Source organism: Equus quagga, chromosome 2 (genome assembly GCF_021613505.1).
Source record: "Equus quagga isolate Etosha38 chromosome 2, UCLA_HA_Equagga_1.0, whole genome shotgun sequence".
NCBI classification, from domain to species: domain Eukaryota; kingdom Metazoa; phylum Chordata; class Mammalia; order Perissodactyla; family Equidae; genus Equus; species Equus quagga.
This window is the reverse complement of record NC_060268.1, coordinates 155,119,839-155,136,922: the sequence shown is the minus strand read 5'-3', so window position 1 is coordinate 155,136,922 and position 17,084 is coordinate 155,119,839. Positions and strand designations below refer to the sequence as shown.

The window sequence follows — 17,084 nt, the reverse complement described above, 5'->3', positions numbered from 1 at the left end:
GGTTCACAGGTTCGAATCCCAGGAGCAGACTTACTCCACTCGACAGCCATGCTGTGGTGGCAACCCACATACAAAACAGAGGAAGACTGGCACAGATGTGAGCTCAGGGACAACCTTCCTCAAGCAAAAAAAAAAGAGGAAGATGGGCAACAGATGTTAGCTCAGGGCAAATCTTCCTCACCAAAAAAATAAAAAAAGTTGCTGTGCTTTCTGAGGATTTAGGCTATATCTAAAGAAAGCTGTCACCTGATCAACTGTCTTATAATCTGGAAAAAAATTAAGAGCCAGGTAAACCAAAGTGCAGTAGTCTGCCTGTCTGGAACAGAAGCCCCTCTCTGTGGTCCAGATTCAAGATCCATTTTTGTTTCATTTGACCTTCAGTGTTTCTTAAAACTGTCAATCTCCACTGAAAGACTGCATATAAAATATGGATTTCTGGCTTCTCTGACACATGAGATGGGCAGATCCTGGGACAGCACTTCTGCATGACAGGAATCAGCCCTGGGGCACATGCTCTCCAGTTCCCCTCTCTCACTTTGATCACCTGCCTGGCTTCTGACAGTATCAAGTGTAGAGAAACAGGCACCAAAGATTAAGAATTCATCTTAGTTTATCTGAAATAATCCAGGGGAGACAGTACCTAAAAATTATCCCAAATATCTTACAGTCCATAAGAACAAGACATCAGGCTACCACAGCCTGATGAAAATATCCCCCTAAAAGCATCTCTGTCCTTTCTACTAATTCTGGGACACCAAAAAGCCGTCCAAGGCAACGACATCATCTCTAGATTGGCTCTACCAGTTAGGAAAGACTGCTCGAGAGAGACAACCTACCCCAGTTCTCTAGTCAGGTATGTTTTCCAGAGTAACTTAAGAATGGCATTTTAGCTTATCAGTCAATACCTTGAAAGTGGTTAGTAAGAGCTCAATCCTAAAGTCTGATTTGTTGTGGATGAACAAATAAAACCAAATTCCTGAAATTGCAAAGATGAAGAACAGATTCCAGACTAATAATTCTCAACCTTCTTTCTGTTTCAACACACCTGGTTAGTAACAACAGTTCACACGTTAGTAATAAGGGGAGTTTGTTTGGGTGTTTTTTGTTTTTTTTGTTTGGGAGGGGGTCACTTAACAACTTATTCTGAGGCAGCAACTGACACCCTCTGAGCTCACGACGCCAGCTTTGTCAGGCCACTTTACCTGAGTGGTAAGAATCGTGTTTTATACAGAATGGCTCCCAGCGTCCACTGAACCTCTCGGTCATACACCAGCTGGGCTGTCTGCAGGTTTGGATAGTCATAGGGAAAGTGGAATCCTTCGTGAAGGACTTGGTACATCCAAGCTGATTTAAAACACTGATATCTGTGTGACAAAAGTAAATTATTAAATTTTTTAAAGAAAAAAACAGATTCCAATGCTTTCTGCATACTCGCAACTAGAAAAAAAGACCCTTCTCTCCCCAATTCACCTTCCTCACCTCTAGGTGGAGCCAAATCTGAGCGTACTTCATCCTAATGTTTATAACCGTGAAGAACACCTTTAGGCAATAGTGACATTGTACTCTTTTTCTTTCCTTTTTCTTTCTTTTATTTTTTTTGAGTCCTTATCTTCAGAGAGCATGCTGAAATATCTACAAATGTAATTACATGATGTCTTGGATTTGCTTCAAAATAACCCAATTGTGTTAAGAGGGGAGTAGTAGGGTGGGAGAAGATAAAGCAAGATTGGCGAGGAGTTGATAACAGTAGAGAAGCTGGGTGACAGATGCACAGGAACTCATTATATTCTTCTACTTTTGGTTATGTTTAAAATTTTTTTTAACTAAAATGTTCACAAAACGGGAGGACCAATGAACCAAACTGGCAAAATACTGACATTTTTGAAGCTGGGTGATAGTTACATAAGAGTTTATGTTACTGTTCTTTCTACTTTTCTGCATATTTGATATTTTAATAAAAAGTTTTTTTTTTTTTAAAAAAAAAGGCCACCACTTTCGATTTCAACTACTTGGAGAGAACTCTGTGGTAACCACTGGTTTCTCTTGGCTTCACTAGAACAGGCTCACTATTTTGGCCCCTATCACTCAGAAAATCAAAATCTGAAATAATCAAGCTCTCCTTCAACATGAAATCCAATCTATACTATTGCTTGCTCTCTTTCCTTCATTATAATCTGCTGTCTACATTTTAAGGCCACATCTAAGTGGGGAAAAGGAAGTTACGTACTTGAGTCGATGTTCATCTGCATGTGATGAAAAGAGGCCATTCTTGAATCTCTGAGTCAATACTGACCAAGCCATGCCACAGTAATCCTAGTAAACCACAGAGAAACGGTGCAACGTGAAACTGGAGGCAAGCTCTCTAACTTCCCCTACAGTCACAGCTGTTCCATTTCTAAAGTTACTTGTGGGCTACTAGTTGACAGAGGAAAACAGAAATGGCATATTCGTTCACTGAAGACAGTGCCCGACCCTGAGCAACACAAGTCCTAGAACTCAGGCTGCTGGGTGACTTGAGTGGCCTGGGAAGACTCCTTTTTAATCCTATAGCATTAATCCACCTCAGTACAAAGCCAGCCTTACGTGGCTTCAGAGCCTCCTAGGCTTCAAGAGGGGTACGGTTAGGACCGGGAGTAGCAAGATCAAGAGCTGAAGAGAGTTCCATTCTACTCTACTGTAGGTAGGTAGGTACTGTAGGTACTGTAGGTAGGTAGTAGGACTGACATGGTGGAACAGAAAAGCAGATGGAACAAAATGGCCAAAAATCTATCACTGGCCTGCCTCCATATTGTAAATCTCACCAAAAGAATCATTCCTTTTGGTTTGTTCAGTAAACTAACATTTCCTGAATGTCTCCTATGTGCCAGGTGCTATTTTAGGTGCTGGGGGATCCAGCAGTGAGTAAAACAGATGAAAATCTCTTCATTTCTCACGAAGCTTACATTCTAGTGGTGGGATACGGACAATAACCAAGTATATACACACAAGTACATAGATAGAGTGCGTTAGATGACATAAATACTCATGGGAAAAATAAAGCAGGAACAGGAAATAGGTAATACTGGGGAGGGCTGCAATTTTGGATAGGGTGGCCAGGGAAGGTGCCACTGGCAAGATAATGTTTGAGTCAAAGTAAAAAATGTAAGGAAACAAAATCATCACTTTTGCCTGGGAATGAAAACACATTAAGCCACTAGCAACCTGGGCAACAATAACTTGAGCCCTTTGGTGTTCAAGGGAATAGAATCTGAAGAAGTTTCAAAATGACAGAAAGAGTCAGGCCATAGGCAGTTAGGGAGCCCTGGACGCTCGAAAGCAAAGGGAATATAATGGTTTTCCTGGAAGCTGGAGAGGAAAGAGCAAATACAAACCAGGTTTTACTCAATATTTCTTAGAGACTGACCTTGGAGAACAGAATGGTACACATACTGCAGATATTATTCTATTGGAAGTCTTACACCAAGAGAACCCTAGAGAGTTGTAAGGAAGCAGAAAGAAAAGAAGAAAAAATATAAGAGAAGGAGGACAGATTCTTTCCATAAGTTTCTCTCATAAAAGAAAGTTTAGAGAGAGACACTAAAATTCAAAGAGATGAATCCAAATTAAAGCAGGAATTATAGGGAGCCACCTAAACTTTTACCTGTCCAGGTAACTAATGGTTTAAGCCTATAGATGCTTAAGTCCTATATATGCTTGAAGTGAATTTTTAATTCTTCTGCATTTTAAATTTAAATAATACTTCCACGATCACTGCTTTTCACAACATCTTTCTAATGTTCTGAGTGACCCTATACCACTCTGGCTTCTTAATAGCTCAAACCGAAAAGATGAAAGTGGACTTGCCCACCTGTGTGACATCATGTCCAAAAGCACATTACAACTGGGAACACCCAGTAAGGGGAAAAATACCTGGAGATGACAGTTTTTGGCTACAAACATTAAACAAGACTATTGGAAAGTTGGAGGAAAAACCATTAGCGACCACAATAATTTTAGACCTGAGTGATAAGACACCCATGGAAACCTACGTGTAACTAATTAGAAAGCAGCACAGCACAGCAGATTCCTTAACTTCTCTATGACTACTTCCTCATCTGTAAAATGAGGCATCACAGGCTCCTGTGAAGAGTAATGTGAGATGATACATGCAAAGCTCTTTGCACGGTGCCTGGCACAAGTTAGGCATCCAATAAGTGGCCACCACCAGCAAGAGTCAGCTTTATTATTAATAACTTACCTGAGCAGCCTTGGCAAATGTTGGCCCATGGTAGCGGCCACCAATGCGCAACACATCCTCTGTACAGTAAAAAAACTCCGAGAAACCATAGAACTCGCTGTTGTTGAAGTCAATGGGCGACTGGTAGATGCCGTTCAGTGATGCCTGGCTGGCGTTGGAGCGAGCCAGCAGGGGGCTCAGCATTGCCCCACAAGTCGCCCAGTCTCCTTTTCCTCGGACGTGCAGCACCTGGCTATTCCTCTCCACCACATCTGTGAGGCCCACAGGCAGGCAGGGATCCAGAAATGGATTGTCGGGACTCAGACCTGTCTTCTGGCCCAGCAACCTGTCACAATGACAGAGACAAACGAAACACATCACTACCGTACTCGCCCTACTCTAAGAAACGCCTGGTTTAAGAAACCTGGTCTAAGAATGTTCTTCACAGATATCTTGTTATTGTCTTACACGACATCCCTAGAGGGAAGTATTACCATATAGTAGCATCACATAAACATTTAACTTAAGCAAAGTCAATTTAGCAAAAAAAAAAAAAAAGAAAAAAGGAAAGAAAGAAAAAGAGAGAGAAATATGGCAGTGATCAATTTTGTTCAACCTTTTAGTCAACAAGCATATTTCCCGGTGTATAGTGAAATTGGAGATGGGAATCTGCTGTTCTCCACCTGGTCTTCACGCCCACTTGCCTCTTAAAATTCCAAAGATCTCACCATCTGAGTGTGGTTCTAACGTTTAAAAAAACAACAGGTAGGAGGCGCAGTGGGAAGCGCTGGGAGAGTTCCCTGAGGAGGGGACAATGGCAGGGGGGCAATGGCAATGGCTGGCAAGTAGTGACAGAGCACACGCCCAGCTCTGAGTCGGGAGGGCAGGGGCAGCTGATGATTCCCACCGTGGCCATCACACAGTGCTGATTATTTAAAGTCTGTATTTGCCTAGCAATAGCATTCTCATACCTAAAGAGATTAATATGCAGATCTGGCCAAGGACAGAAATTACGTGGAGACCAAATAACTTTGCCAACTGCAATTAATCATTCGTCAGTTCCTAAGCAGACAGACGTTGAAGAGGAGACTCCCTAGGCTGAAGATGCACCCACAAGCGTAAAGACTGGAGAGAACGGGAATGTGGCAACACAATAAAGTGCCTTGGAATAACTGAAACCTATTTTAAGGATGTGACATCAACTATAAAGAAAATTCAGAAAATCGTTTTTAAGAAGAGAGAACCATGAAGTTTTGACATCCTAGGAAGCAGAGGTTTCTCCAGCAGATTAGCAGCTACACAAGACGAACAATCAGTGTACTGAATCAGGTGACTGAGATACATGGCAAGAAAACACCATTGCATGGGAAGAAGACGATGCAGCCTGGCAAGTTCCAAGGCAGCGGAAAACAGCAGACAGAGGGAAAAAGCAGCGGAACCATGAAAGAGGAAAATGGAAAATGAAGCACAGCGGCTAACGAAGGAACAAAACAAAATCCCTGTGAAACCTGCATGATAACTGTTCTCCAGATGTCACAGTGCCAGCAGGAACAATCTGAGCTCCACAACCCAAGCGACATGTTTGTGGACTTAAGAGTATTTTCAGAACACAAACACACTGCTAGATGTTATGCATTCATCAATCATCAGGATAACAAGATTCTCCCAAAGCACCTTGAGCTCTTAGTAGTTGAGATTTACAAAAACAAAAAAGATTTATGACACAAAGTTTTTTTTTCTTTTTTTTTTTTTAGGAAGATTAGCCCTGAGCTAACATCTGCTGTGAATCCACCTCTTTTTGCTGAGGAAGACTGGCCCTGAGCTAACATCCGTGCCCATCTTCCTCTACTGTATATGTGGGATGCCTCCCACAGCATGGCTTGCCAAGCCGAGTGTAGGTCTGCACCTAGGATCCAAACCTGCAAACCCCAGGCTGCCAAAGAGGAACGTGCGAACTTAACTGCTGCACCACCAGGCCAGTCCCCAATATTTTCTTAATATGCTCCCAATATAAGACATTGATTGATGTAGAGAAATTATTATAAATGGGATATACCAGTACCTTGTCAAACTAGTGTTTTTGGCTAAATAAATGCGGATAAATAATTTTATGATGTCAAAGAACTCTGCTGTCTATTATGCTTTCTTTCAATGCATATAATGATAAAATAATTTTATTTTATTTATTGATTTTTAAGATTTTATTTTTCCTTTTTCTCCCCAGTACATAGTTGTGTATTTTTTTAGTTGGGGGTCCTTCTAGTTGTGGCATGTGGGACGCCACCTCAGCATGGTTCAATGAGCGGTGCCATGTCCACGCCCAGGATCCGAACCAGTGAAACCCTGGGCCACTGAAGCAGAGCACACGAACTTAACTACTCGGCCACAGGGCCGGCCCGATAAAATCATTTTAAATACTAAAACAAACCCACAACTGTTTGTACATTATGGTCTAACTACTTCATCTGGTACTCAGATGAAGAATCAGTGATGCTGGAAGAAAAACTGGCTATTAATGAGAGAACAATTTAAAGGTTAATTTTGACTACACATACTTTTTAGCTTTTATGCACACTATGAAACCTAACTCCACATAAAATGCAACTGCACTGTAATTAAACAAACATGTCTTGAGAGCTTCCAGGTAGAAGGAACCACGAGGAGGTACATTAAACTGTATGTTTAAAATCCATGATTAAATTAACCTCACTAATCCCATATGCCATGTCTGAGGTGGGACACAGCAAGAGGTCACCAGAATAAGCTGCCTTTTTTTATGAATCTTAATGACAAAGATGTACCCTAACTGAGATCAAGTGGGACTACGAATGGAGGGTCTAAGAGATATTACCCCATTGGCAAGCATGGTCAGAAAGGAGGAAGAAACAAGGACGTATCTATCTTAATAGGATGTAAATATTTCTCCCTAATACTGCACCCTGATGACATTCTAGTTCAGAAACTCACAATCCAATGTCAAATGTACCTGTTTTTGTTAAGAGTTTCATTCAGCACAAGGTCTTCATAGCGCTGCCGGGCAAAATTGCCCCCAAACCCCAGGAAGGTGGTGACGTAAACCCTATACACATGTTCAGTGTGTTGCACATCACAGCCCAGGTTGAATTCAGCCAGCAGGATCTTTGCAGCTTCTTCCTGTAATACAATGTGAAGAGAAAAAAGGGAATTTTAGTTCTGGTTGATTTCTAGAAAGCTATGACATTGCTAATACACCAGGCTTCATGTGCTATGATTACTCTTTAAAATGCTAATCTTGTAGCATTCTTTCATCCTCATAGCATTATTTCAAACAAAGACACAAACGACAAGACTGCACAAAAAAGTACAAATCAGAGACTGAATACCAAATTAGAGACTAAAACACTATCCATAGTTATATAGAAGGTAGAATCATTACAGATAACGTCATTTTCTTGCATGTACTTTCCTGATTTTCCAATTCTCCACAAAGGAAATATACGATTTTTATATTCAGGAAAAAACTCCTTTGATAAAAGTAAATTTATGGATTCTGGAGATTATCATGAGATCTATTCGACCACCTTTTCGAGAACTATTCAAGAAGTTCTAATATTCCCTGTGACAGGTCTGGGGATTGGGAAAGTTCAACATTATTGTACCTCCAAGGAAAAGGTGCTCTATTTTTTTCTTTTTTTTTTTCAAACTTCAGGTGCAGAGGTTGAATTAATCATAGTCCTCAATTCAGTTCGTGGCACGTTATCATGCCAAAACCCCTCTTTTATTTATTTATTCCCTTTTATCTTCATTCCTGCTCCCCATCATAGGTGCTTAATGTGTAATATTGGTTTGTATGTATTGTTGCCAAATGGGATTATTATTTTGAAATTTTTTTTTTTTTGAGGAAGATTAGCCCTGGGCTAACTACTGCCAGTCCTCCTCTTTTTTGCTGAGGAAGCCCAGCCCTGAGCCAACATCCGTGCCCACCTTCCTCTACCTTATATGTGGGATGCCTACCACAGCATGGTGTGCCAAGCGGTGCCATTTCCGCACCCGGGATCCAAACTAGCGAACCCCGGGCCACCGAGAAGCAGAACGTGCGCACTTAACCACTGCGCCACCAGGCCGGCCCCTGAACGTATTTATTTTTAATTTATGATTTTAATTTAATTCTGCTCCTAGGTATGTACACAAGAGAACTGAAAACTTACGTATACACAAAAAATATGTTCATGAATGTTCACAGCAGAATTATCTATAATAGCCCCAAACTGGAAACAACCCAAATGTCCATCAACCCAATGTCCATTTAGATAAGCAAAATGTGGCACAGTCACAACAATGGAATGTTACTCAGCCATAAAAAGGAATGAAGTACAGATATATGCTACATCAATGACCCTTGAAAACATTTTGCTAAGTGAGAGAAGACAGACACAAAAGGCCACATATTCTAAGATTCCACTTATATGGAACATCCAGAATAGGCAAATCCATAGGCAACAGAAAGTAGATTAGTGGTTGTCAGGGCTGGAGAGAAGGGAATGACAAGTGACTGCTAATGAATATGGGATTTCTTTTTGAGGTGATGAAAATGTTCTGGAATTTGACAGTGGTGGTTGCATTACTTTGTGAATGTGCACAACTTTGTGAACTGTACAATAAAATACATTAGGCATTTAAGATTATTTAAATTTTTTAATGTGCTATTGTGTTGTCTCATTGTTTCTCTCCTTTTTTTACCAAGTACTAAAATCCATTATATTGCTATGTGTACATCTAATTTGTTGCTTGCAACTATACTTTCCATACCAGTGTTGCTTTCTAAACATGCACACACAAAAAAAGTCATTTATTTAAGACTTTAAGGCTCAGTGCCACTTATCAGAACCATGCCTTCATTTTACCTGTTGAATACATACTAATAAATACAGACTAAAAAGTCTTACAACCTAATTCCCCAATCTCCAAACTCTAACAGAGACATCTCTGCTGATTGCCAAACCCACATTTCCGGCAGTCCTGCTGGATATTTGGACACATATGTTACTCAGATATCTCTAACTCAACATACCCAAGATTGAACTCATTGGCTATAGGACTTCAGAGCTAGAGGCCAGAGAATGCTCTCACCAAACCACCCGGACCATACTGGTTCGCTTAGCACCAGCTCCACCCTTTCCTCTGTAGTTTCTCCCTCAGTGACTGGGTTCCTCACCCTTCCAGTTATCTAGGCTGGACCCTCTGCATCACTGCCCATTCCTCCCTGCCCTCCCATACCACCACTTTACACTGGTTTTTCACTCCAAAATATCCCTTGAAATCTGTTCCCTCCCTTCCATTTCCACTTACATTGTCTAGTTTAGCCCCTTACCACTTCTCACCCAAGGTTCCCTGACCTACAACTCTTTCTCCTAATGATCCCAAAATTATTTTCCTAAAAAATAGACTGCATCACAGTCACACAATTAACATAGTCACAAAATTGAGAGCTGGGAAGGACCTTTGGAGTTTAATTCTTTTACAGATGATGAAACTGAGGCCCATATGAACTGCCCTACTCAAAAGCCCTTGCTGATTCCCCCCTATTTTAGAGATAGAAAAGCCAAAGCCCTCAGCATGGCACCCAAGACTCTCCATGATCTAACTTCATCTTATCTTCCCAGCCTTACTTACTACCATACTTGAAAATCCTATACTGCAACAGGCTGTCCTCCATTCCCCGGACATTCGGGGCTCTCTGCTGCCTACTATTCCCTCCATGCAGATGGCCTTCCCTCAGTCTCCACTTTGCAAAAGCCCACCATGATCCAAGGCCCAGGTAGATACCCTACCTTCCATGAAGCCAGCATGGCTCCCTTTTGCAAATAGAAAGAGCCTGCCAGTTCTCACACTGCCACTGCTGTCTTTTTAGACAAGAGGTTCTCAACCAGGGGTGACTTTGCACCCCGAGGGGACATCTGGCAATGTCTGGAGACACTTGTGATTGTCAAAACTGGGATGGGGGGCGGGGGTGGGGGGGTTACTGGCATCTGGGAGAGGCTAGGCATGCTGCTAAATACGATACACAGGACAGTCCTCCACAATAAAGAATTATCCAGCTCAAAACGTCAGTAGTGCCAAGCATAAGAAATCCTGGTTTAGATCAAATTACAGCACTGTCATGGTCTGCTTTATCAAAGGCCATCTCCACTGACAGATTGCAAGCTTTTGGGGGCAGTGTAACACGTCTCATTCCTTGCACATAAAAAGTGCTCAAAAAGTGTATTTCTTTTTCCTCTCTGATGAAACTTCTCCCTCAAAGTGCATTCTTTACATTCTAATCAGGTAAGGAACATGAGAAGCACAAGAATGGAATCATCGGTATGGAAAAGGAAATAACATCTAATGAACAAATACTGTGCTCTAGGATGTTTCCGTCTTATCATGTTTAATCCTCAGTAACTCTAGCAGGTAGGTAGTATAATTATAATTGCTAAAATGTATTAAACATTTATTACACGCTGGTCAGTTTGCTAAGTGCTGTACACACATGGTGTTATCTCATTCTCACAATTTTATGGAGTAGAAACTATTATTATTCCCTTTTTACACATGAAGAAACTAAGGCTCAGAGAGGTAACCTACCCAAGATAACACAAGCTAGCAAATATCTGAAAAAGTGTTTGGACCCGGGCAAGCTGGCTGAAATCTAAAGACAGTGCCCTTCCTTCTCAAATACCGGCATTCCTAGCAACTGAATTTCCCTAAAAGGTAAAATACCTGCTTTGGAGGAAGGACAGAGGTTGAGGTAGGAACTTCATAAGCAATTTGGAGAGAGGCTCCTCCCATATCCAGTATCCCTACTGTCCTTCTGCGTCCTGTTGCCAGTTCCTGGGGAGCCTCGGCGTCTGATTCTGAAATAAATAAGGGAACAGAAAGGGTCTAGCAATTAAAAATCAAAATTAAGTCAAAACGAAAACCAAAGAAACCAGAAACAGAAATTCATTAAAAAATTGAAAACAAATGGAAATAAATTAATCTAACTGTATCAACTGTATATTACACAGAGAAGAATTATTTCAAGTGCCCGAAAACATGGTATTTGAACTTTATGTCCCTTGTAGAATATATCTTAATGACAAAAGAAACAATATCTTAAGCTGCGTTGTAATAGTCTTATTGGTAATGCCTGTTTTGGAGGAAGGACAGAGGTTGAGGCTGAGGACAGAGGTTGAGGACGGAGGTTAATAATAATTGGCATTATTATTTTTAAACCATTAAACATATACTATGGAATAAAGCAAATAAGTGTTTATGTTAATATCTTTTTTTTTTTCTTTTTGAGGAAGATTAGCCCTGAGCTAACTACTGCCAGTCCTCCTCTTTTTGCTGAGGCAGGCTGGCCCTCAGCTAACATCGTGCCCATCTTCCTCTACTTTATATGTGGGACGCCTACCACAGCATGGCGTGCCAAGCAGTGCCATGTCCTCACCCGGGATCCGAACCGGTGAACCCCGGGCCGCTGAGAAGCGGAACATGCGAACTTAACCGCTGCGCCACCAGACCGGCCCCTATGTTAATATCTTTATCCTAAAGATATGTTAATATCTCTAGGAACAAATGTTCAGCATAAGAGAAAGAGGATATAAGCATAAAATTAAAGAAATTAAAGAAGAACTTCATAATCTTAAATATGACTTGGAGCTATCACTATGAGATCATGATTTATTTTTCTCTTTCTAAAAAATACATATTTCCTAGCTCTGCCCACTGAAAACACCTAGAAGCAAAGATCATCCAGGGGCAATGAGCACCCCTGACATTCAGACCACTGTCTCTAAATAATATCTTCGACTAAAAGAAACCAGGGCTCTTTAAAAAAATGGCCAATGCCAGGTCTAAAAAATGTAAGATGAGCATAGAATACCTTGGTGTGCCAAAAAGCAAGGGCAACATAAAAGACTATTGGGATCATGTTAAGAGGGTGCAAGAGCCAACCTAAAGGTGCTCTTCCTGGCCAATGACGGTATAATTTGAGCACAAAAAAAGAATAATGATGTGATGGGCTGCAACGCATCAAATACATTCAGATTCACAAGATCATAATGATACTGAAAAAAACTTTACTGATTACCTTTGGAAGTTGATAGGACACCAATTCATTATTCAAAAACTTGATAAATAAAAGGAAAGAATCAAGAATTTATTCTGTCTTTCCATTAAGAACTGTATTTCAGCATAACTAAATGGTTAATGAAGAAAATTTCATTATATAAAAATCCCAGCTTTTAGGGGGCCAGCCTGGTGTTGCAGCAGTTGAGTTTGCGTGTTCCGCTTTGGCGGCCTGCGGTTCGCTGGTTCAGATCCCAGGTGCAGGCCTATGCACCACTTATCAAGCCATGCTGTGGCAGGCATCCCACATATAAAATAGAGGAAGATGGACATGGATGTTAGCTCAGGGCCAATCTTCCTCAGCAAAAAGAGGAGGATTGGTGGCAGATGTTAGCTCAGGGTTAATCGTCCACAAAAAAAAAAAATCCCAGCTGTTAAATGCAAGAGGAATAACAGAATTAGAAAAATCACCATTTTGCAACCTCTAATGAAAAAACAGATCTAAGCAATGATCACAGTCGGCTACTATAACCATTAAGTGAAAAGTAGATGGGAAATTTTTATAATAGATTAGATCAGGCTGACAATACCTGAACCCTGAATACCTGATCAGTCTTGACACGACTAAAAGTAGGACAACTAGACATCATAAAACTCCTAATGTAATGTAGTAGGAAACACTTAGCAAAAGAATTGAATCTGAGTCTAATGAAGCTTCTATATCTAAGCTTCAGTTTACAAGACAGAAAGGAAGATGAGAAACATGTTAAAGACCCCACAAAGATACAGCCAACCAAGGGCTGGCCCAGGGCACAGCGGTTAAGTTCACACATTCCGCTTTGGTGGCCCAGGGTTCGCCGGTTCGGATCCCAGGTGTGGACATAACACCACTTGGCAAGCCATGCTGTGGTAGGCGTTTCTACACAGAAAGTAGAGGAAGATGGGCACGGACGTTAGCTCAGGGCCAGTCTTCCTCAGCAAAAAGAGGAGGAGTGGCAGCAGATGTTAACTCAGGGCTAATCTTCCTCAAAAAAAAAAAAAAGATACAGTCAACCAAATCCAGGATGTAACAAATTCATTCTATCATGTGACCCAGTTTTTTTTTTTAATCAATGATTTAGAAAAAAAGAGGTAGGAGTAAAGTGAACTGTTATAAGTGAAAAGAGACATATCAGTCAAATGTAATTTGTGATCCATGTTCAGAATCTAATTTGAACGAGACAACTACAAATAAATACTCTTGGGACAATCAGGGAACTCTCTGTGTGGGTATTAGACGGATAGTACATGATATTAGGAATTGTTAACTTTGTTAAGTTTAAAAATGGCACTTTGGAGATTTTGTTTGTTTTAAATTCCCTATTGGATAGAGATATATCATGAAGTACATAAAGATAAAATGGTATGTCTGGGTTTGCTTTTAAAAATCCAACAGGGAAAGAAACCTGGGTTGTATGGAGGGAGCCTGGGGCAAAAAAATGGTAAACCATTACTAAGTGTTGAGTGGGTAATGAATTCATATAGGTTCATTTTATTATTTACTTTTGTGAGTGTCTGAAACTTTCCATATTAAAAAGTTAAAAAGAAATAAAAGAAAGCAAATTAGAACTGGAAAATGAAGAATCTTAAGTTTTAAAAAAAGAAAGAAAGAAAAACAACTCAAAATTAGCACTTACATGCTACTGATAGGTCATGACATGAACCTTAGAACTGTCATAAGAGGACAGTATTACTCACCATCCTCATGGTCAAATCTTCCCAAAACAAAGTTGATTCCAATCCACGCATAAACCCCTGAGTGAGAAATATAAAAGCCCTTGCTTAATTCTCTACTGCTACGCCATGTACACACCTCTCCCCAGGGCTGCTTTTTCCCTCCTTTTCTTGGAAAAAACCGATAATAGTATTTTACTCCACAGTCTCAGTGCATGAATTTAAAAGCTTTTATCTTGTGATGGTTTTCTCTTTTAAAAATTATTTGCATTTTCTAAATTTCCTACAACAAATAGGAATTAACACGTAAAAACAAATGTCAAAAATGTAAATCTTGGCACTCTGGCTCTGGGCAAGATGGAGTAAGCACACTCCACCCCATCTCGCCACTGAATGCAAGTATAAACTCTGGATAGAGTGTATGGAGCAGACTTCCGAGAATCTGAAAGGGAACGAGAGTGGGCACACTGGGACAGAGATCAGAAGTGAAAGTCCCACCAAACCAGTAGTGAGTTTCCCATTTTTTTCCCTGATATTGCCTGGCCTGGACTCCAAAGCAGCTTGAAACACAAAAGTACACACCGGGTGTGGACAGAAAGAACTTCAAGACCTTGTTTTCTGGTCCAAGGAAGAGAAAAGGAAACTCCAAAGATTCAGAAAGAGTAGGGGGAAATCCCTTGCCTTTCCCCTCCTTTGTTTTGTTCTCTCCTACCACAGGTAATCCCGCAGCAGTGGAGGGAGAGGCTGGGCAGGTGCCTAAAACTCTGAGGGATATGAATCCTTCTCTGTGACCAGAGAAGCTGTAATCTCAAGAGTTGGGACAAGTCCCTGTAGCTTATTTTTTTCCCTCTGTCCTCTACCACTTAGCCCTGGATGCAGATGCAATCACGGGAAACACATGACAGAGTGGGGAAATCAAAGCCCTGGCTTTCTGGCTGGAGGACCATGAAAGTGAGCCCCAGAGAACCAGAAAGTGTTGGGGAGATGGTGGAGAGTAGGGAACAAAGTGGTGTATGAACTCCTGGGCTCACCTCCAAGCTACACGTGCGTGGATCTGATGCTACATAATATCAAAGGTTTTGAGAACTGAACTACTGGATAGACAACCCATTTGTATGGGCTATGCCCAGATTCCACATTGGCCACTGGCTCGCACACACATGGGAGAAATCCAAATAGCAGTGCCAAGGCCTCGAAAAATGAGTCAATAGAATCACAGTCCACAGAAGGCAGGTGAGAACTTGAGGCCTGAAACCACCCAGGTCAACTGCGCTAAAACAAAAGAATCAACATTCTCCTTATGATTGAAACAAGATCCAGAGTCCTCAACGTAATATTCACAACATCAAGGATACGACATAAAATTACTTGGCATACCAAGAACTAAGCAAACCTCAAACCACAAAGGAAAAGATGACAACCTTGAGATGACACAGATGTTAGAATGATCAAACAAAGTTATTAAGGTAGCTATATAATCAAGAAATAAGAGCAGTCTTACAATGAATGGAAAGATAAAAAGTCTCAGCAAAGAAAGAGAACATAAAAAAGAACCAAATGGAAATTTTAGGACTGAAAAATGCAGCAATGAAATTGAAAAAGGTAAATCTTTTCCCCTATGTAAACTGCAACTAGAAGCCAAAACCATTTCTCTTCTTCAAGAAATGGAAACATAATTCATCATACAGGCCACACTTGGGCCATATGAGAACACAGTCAACTCCACCCCAAAACTACAAGTGTCCCTAAAGTGTGAGCTTTTAGGGACATATCAATAGTGCATAGTAAGTGCAATGAAGGGAAAGCCCATAACAAACAAAAGTCACTCATCCTGCTCATTCCCTGAAATTAAAGTTTCACTTTAATTAATCTAATAATTTGCTTTACATTCGAATGTGGCAAACTTACTACATCGCCTGGAAGTATGTATGTTTTCAAAATTAGCTAATTGTAATTGGTTTGAAAAACCAAATATCCATTTGGAATCATCATTAAATACTAATACATTCTTAGAAACATCGTACTTAGCACAAAGCTAAAATCAGATATAAGTTTATGACTTCTAGAAGCAGCATTCTAAAACAGATACCAATGCAGGATATGCAAATGATCAAATAAACTATATAGCAGAATCAAGAAAATTACTGGCAGAATAAAAACAGATATACAAAATAATCCTAAACTCCCGTTAGAGAGACAGTGTCGTGGTTGCTGGGAGGTGACCCAGAGCACCCCTCAGGGCCCAGTACCTTCCTGCTTCCCAGAGATCACTTCTGCCTGAGACTGCGAAAAGAGGAAGTCAAACTCCAGTGGTAAATCTTTCACTAGATCAGCCAAGATAGCCAACTGCTTCCTGAAAGAAAGAACAAAAAATCTACAAGTTAATTGTTTAACTCTCTTCTCACAAACAGCCTCAACTTGACCTTCTACTTCGCCTTGTTACGACCTCGCCGGTCACCTACCCCATGCACTTGTGGAGCTCGCCTTCTTTTTGGTACCTTCTTCGATTACAAAGGTTTAAACGGCTTCCTACTTAAAAGGCAACATGGTAACAGGAATGTTTTTCCTTTATGTAATGTTACAGTTCAAATAGTCTGAAAAGATGAGACTCTCAGAGGCTGAGTATGAATAAACCACAGGAAATTGAAGCATAATTTTGTAATCTATAAAATACATGTAATTACGTTATTCCTAACTACTATGAAAGGAAGCTGTTAAAGCGAGGAACGCAATCTCCTCCTCAGATCTTACACAACACAGAAACAATGCCTCACATCAGCACACAGGAAGCACTGGCAGGTCCACGAGCTTCTAAGTTAAGCCTTTACACAAACCAACAATGAACTTTTTAACCTCCTTTTCCACATTTCAAGGGTTGGGTTTTTTTCTTTATAAAAATCTTATTTTTTGTGAAAACCCAGATCAGGATCAAAATCCAAAGGTCATAACAATTTCAGAATGACGTTGGAAGCTTAGTATCTATCCAGTTGGTTATTCCTCTAAAATTTTATGTTATCAGTATCATCAGACAAATAAAAGCAAAGAAACAAAACTAGAAGTAATAATATGAATCTGGGGAAAATGC

General features: G+C 40.5%; 1 protein-coding gene across 6 annotated transcripts in view; it reads right to left on the bottom strand.

Moving 5' to 3' along the window:
* Nucleotides 1–17,084, bottom strand: part of ENTPD7 (ectonucleoside triphosphate diphosphohydrolase 7) — an 87,180-nt gene that overhangs the window by 3,359 nt on the left and 66,737 nt on the right. For all 6 annotated transcript variants that reach the window (XM_046655524.1, XM_046655525.1, XM_046655527.1 and 3 more), the window contains 7 exons: nucleotides 16,249–16,352; nucleotides 14,024–14,080; nucleotides 10,955–11,088; nucleotides 7,203–7,369; nucleotides 4,238–4,562; nucleotides 2,228–2,313; nucleotides 1,203–1,364 (listed from right to left, as the gene is read on the bottom strand). In XM_046655524.1, the coding sequence (XP_046511480.1) occupies nucleotides 1,203–1,364; nucleotides 2,228–2,313; nucleotides 4,238–4,562; nucleotides 7,203–7,369; nucleotides 10,955–11,088; nucleotides 14,024–14,080; nucleotides 16,249–16,352 (1,035 nt within the window). The remainder of the gene's footprint in view (nucleotides 1–1,202; nucleotides 1,365–2,227; nucleotides 2,314–4,237; nucleotides 4,563–7,202; nucleotides 7,370–10,954; nucleotides 11,089–14,023; nucleotides 14,081–16,248; nucleotides 16,353–17,084) is intronic.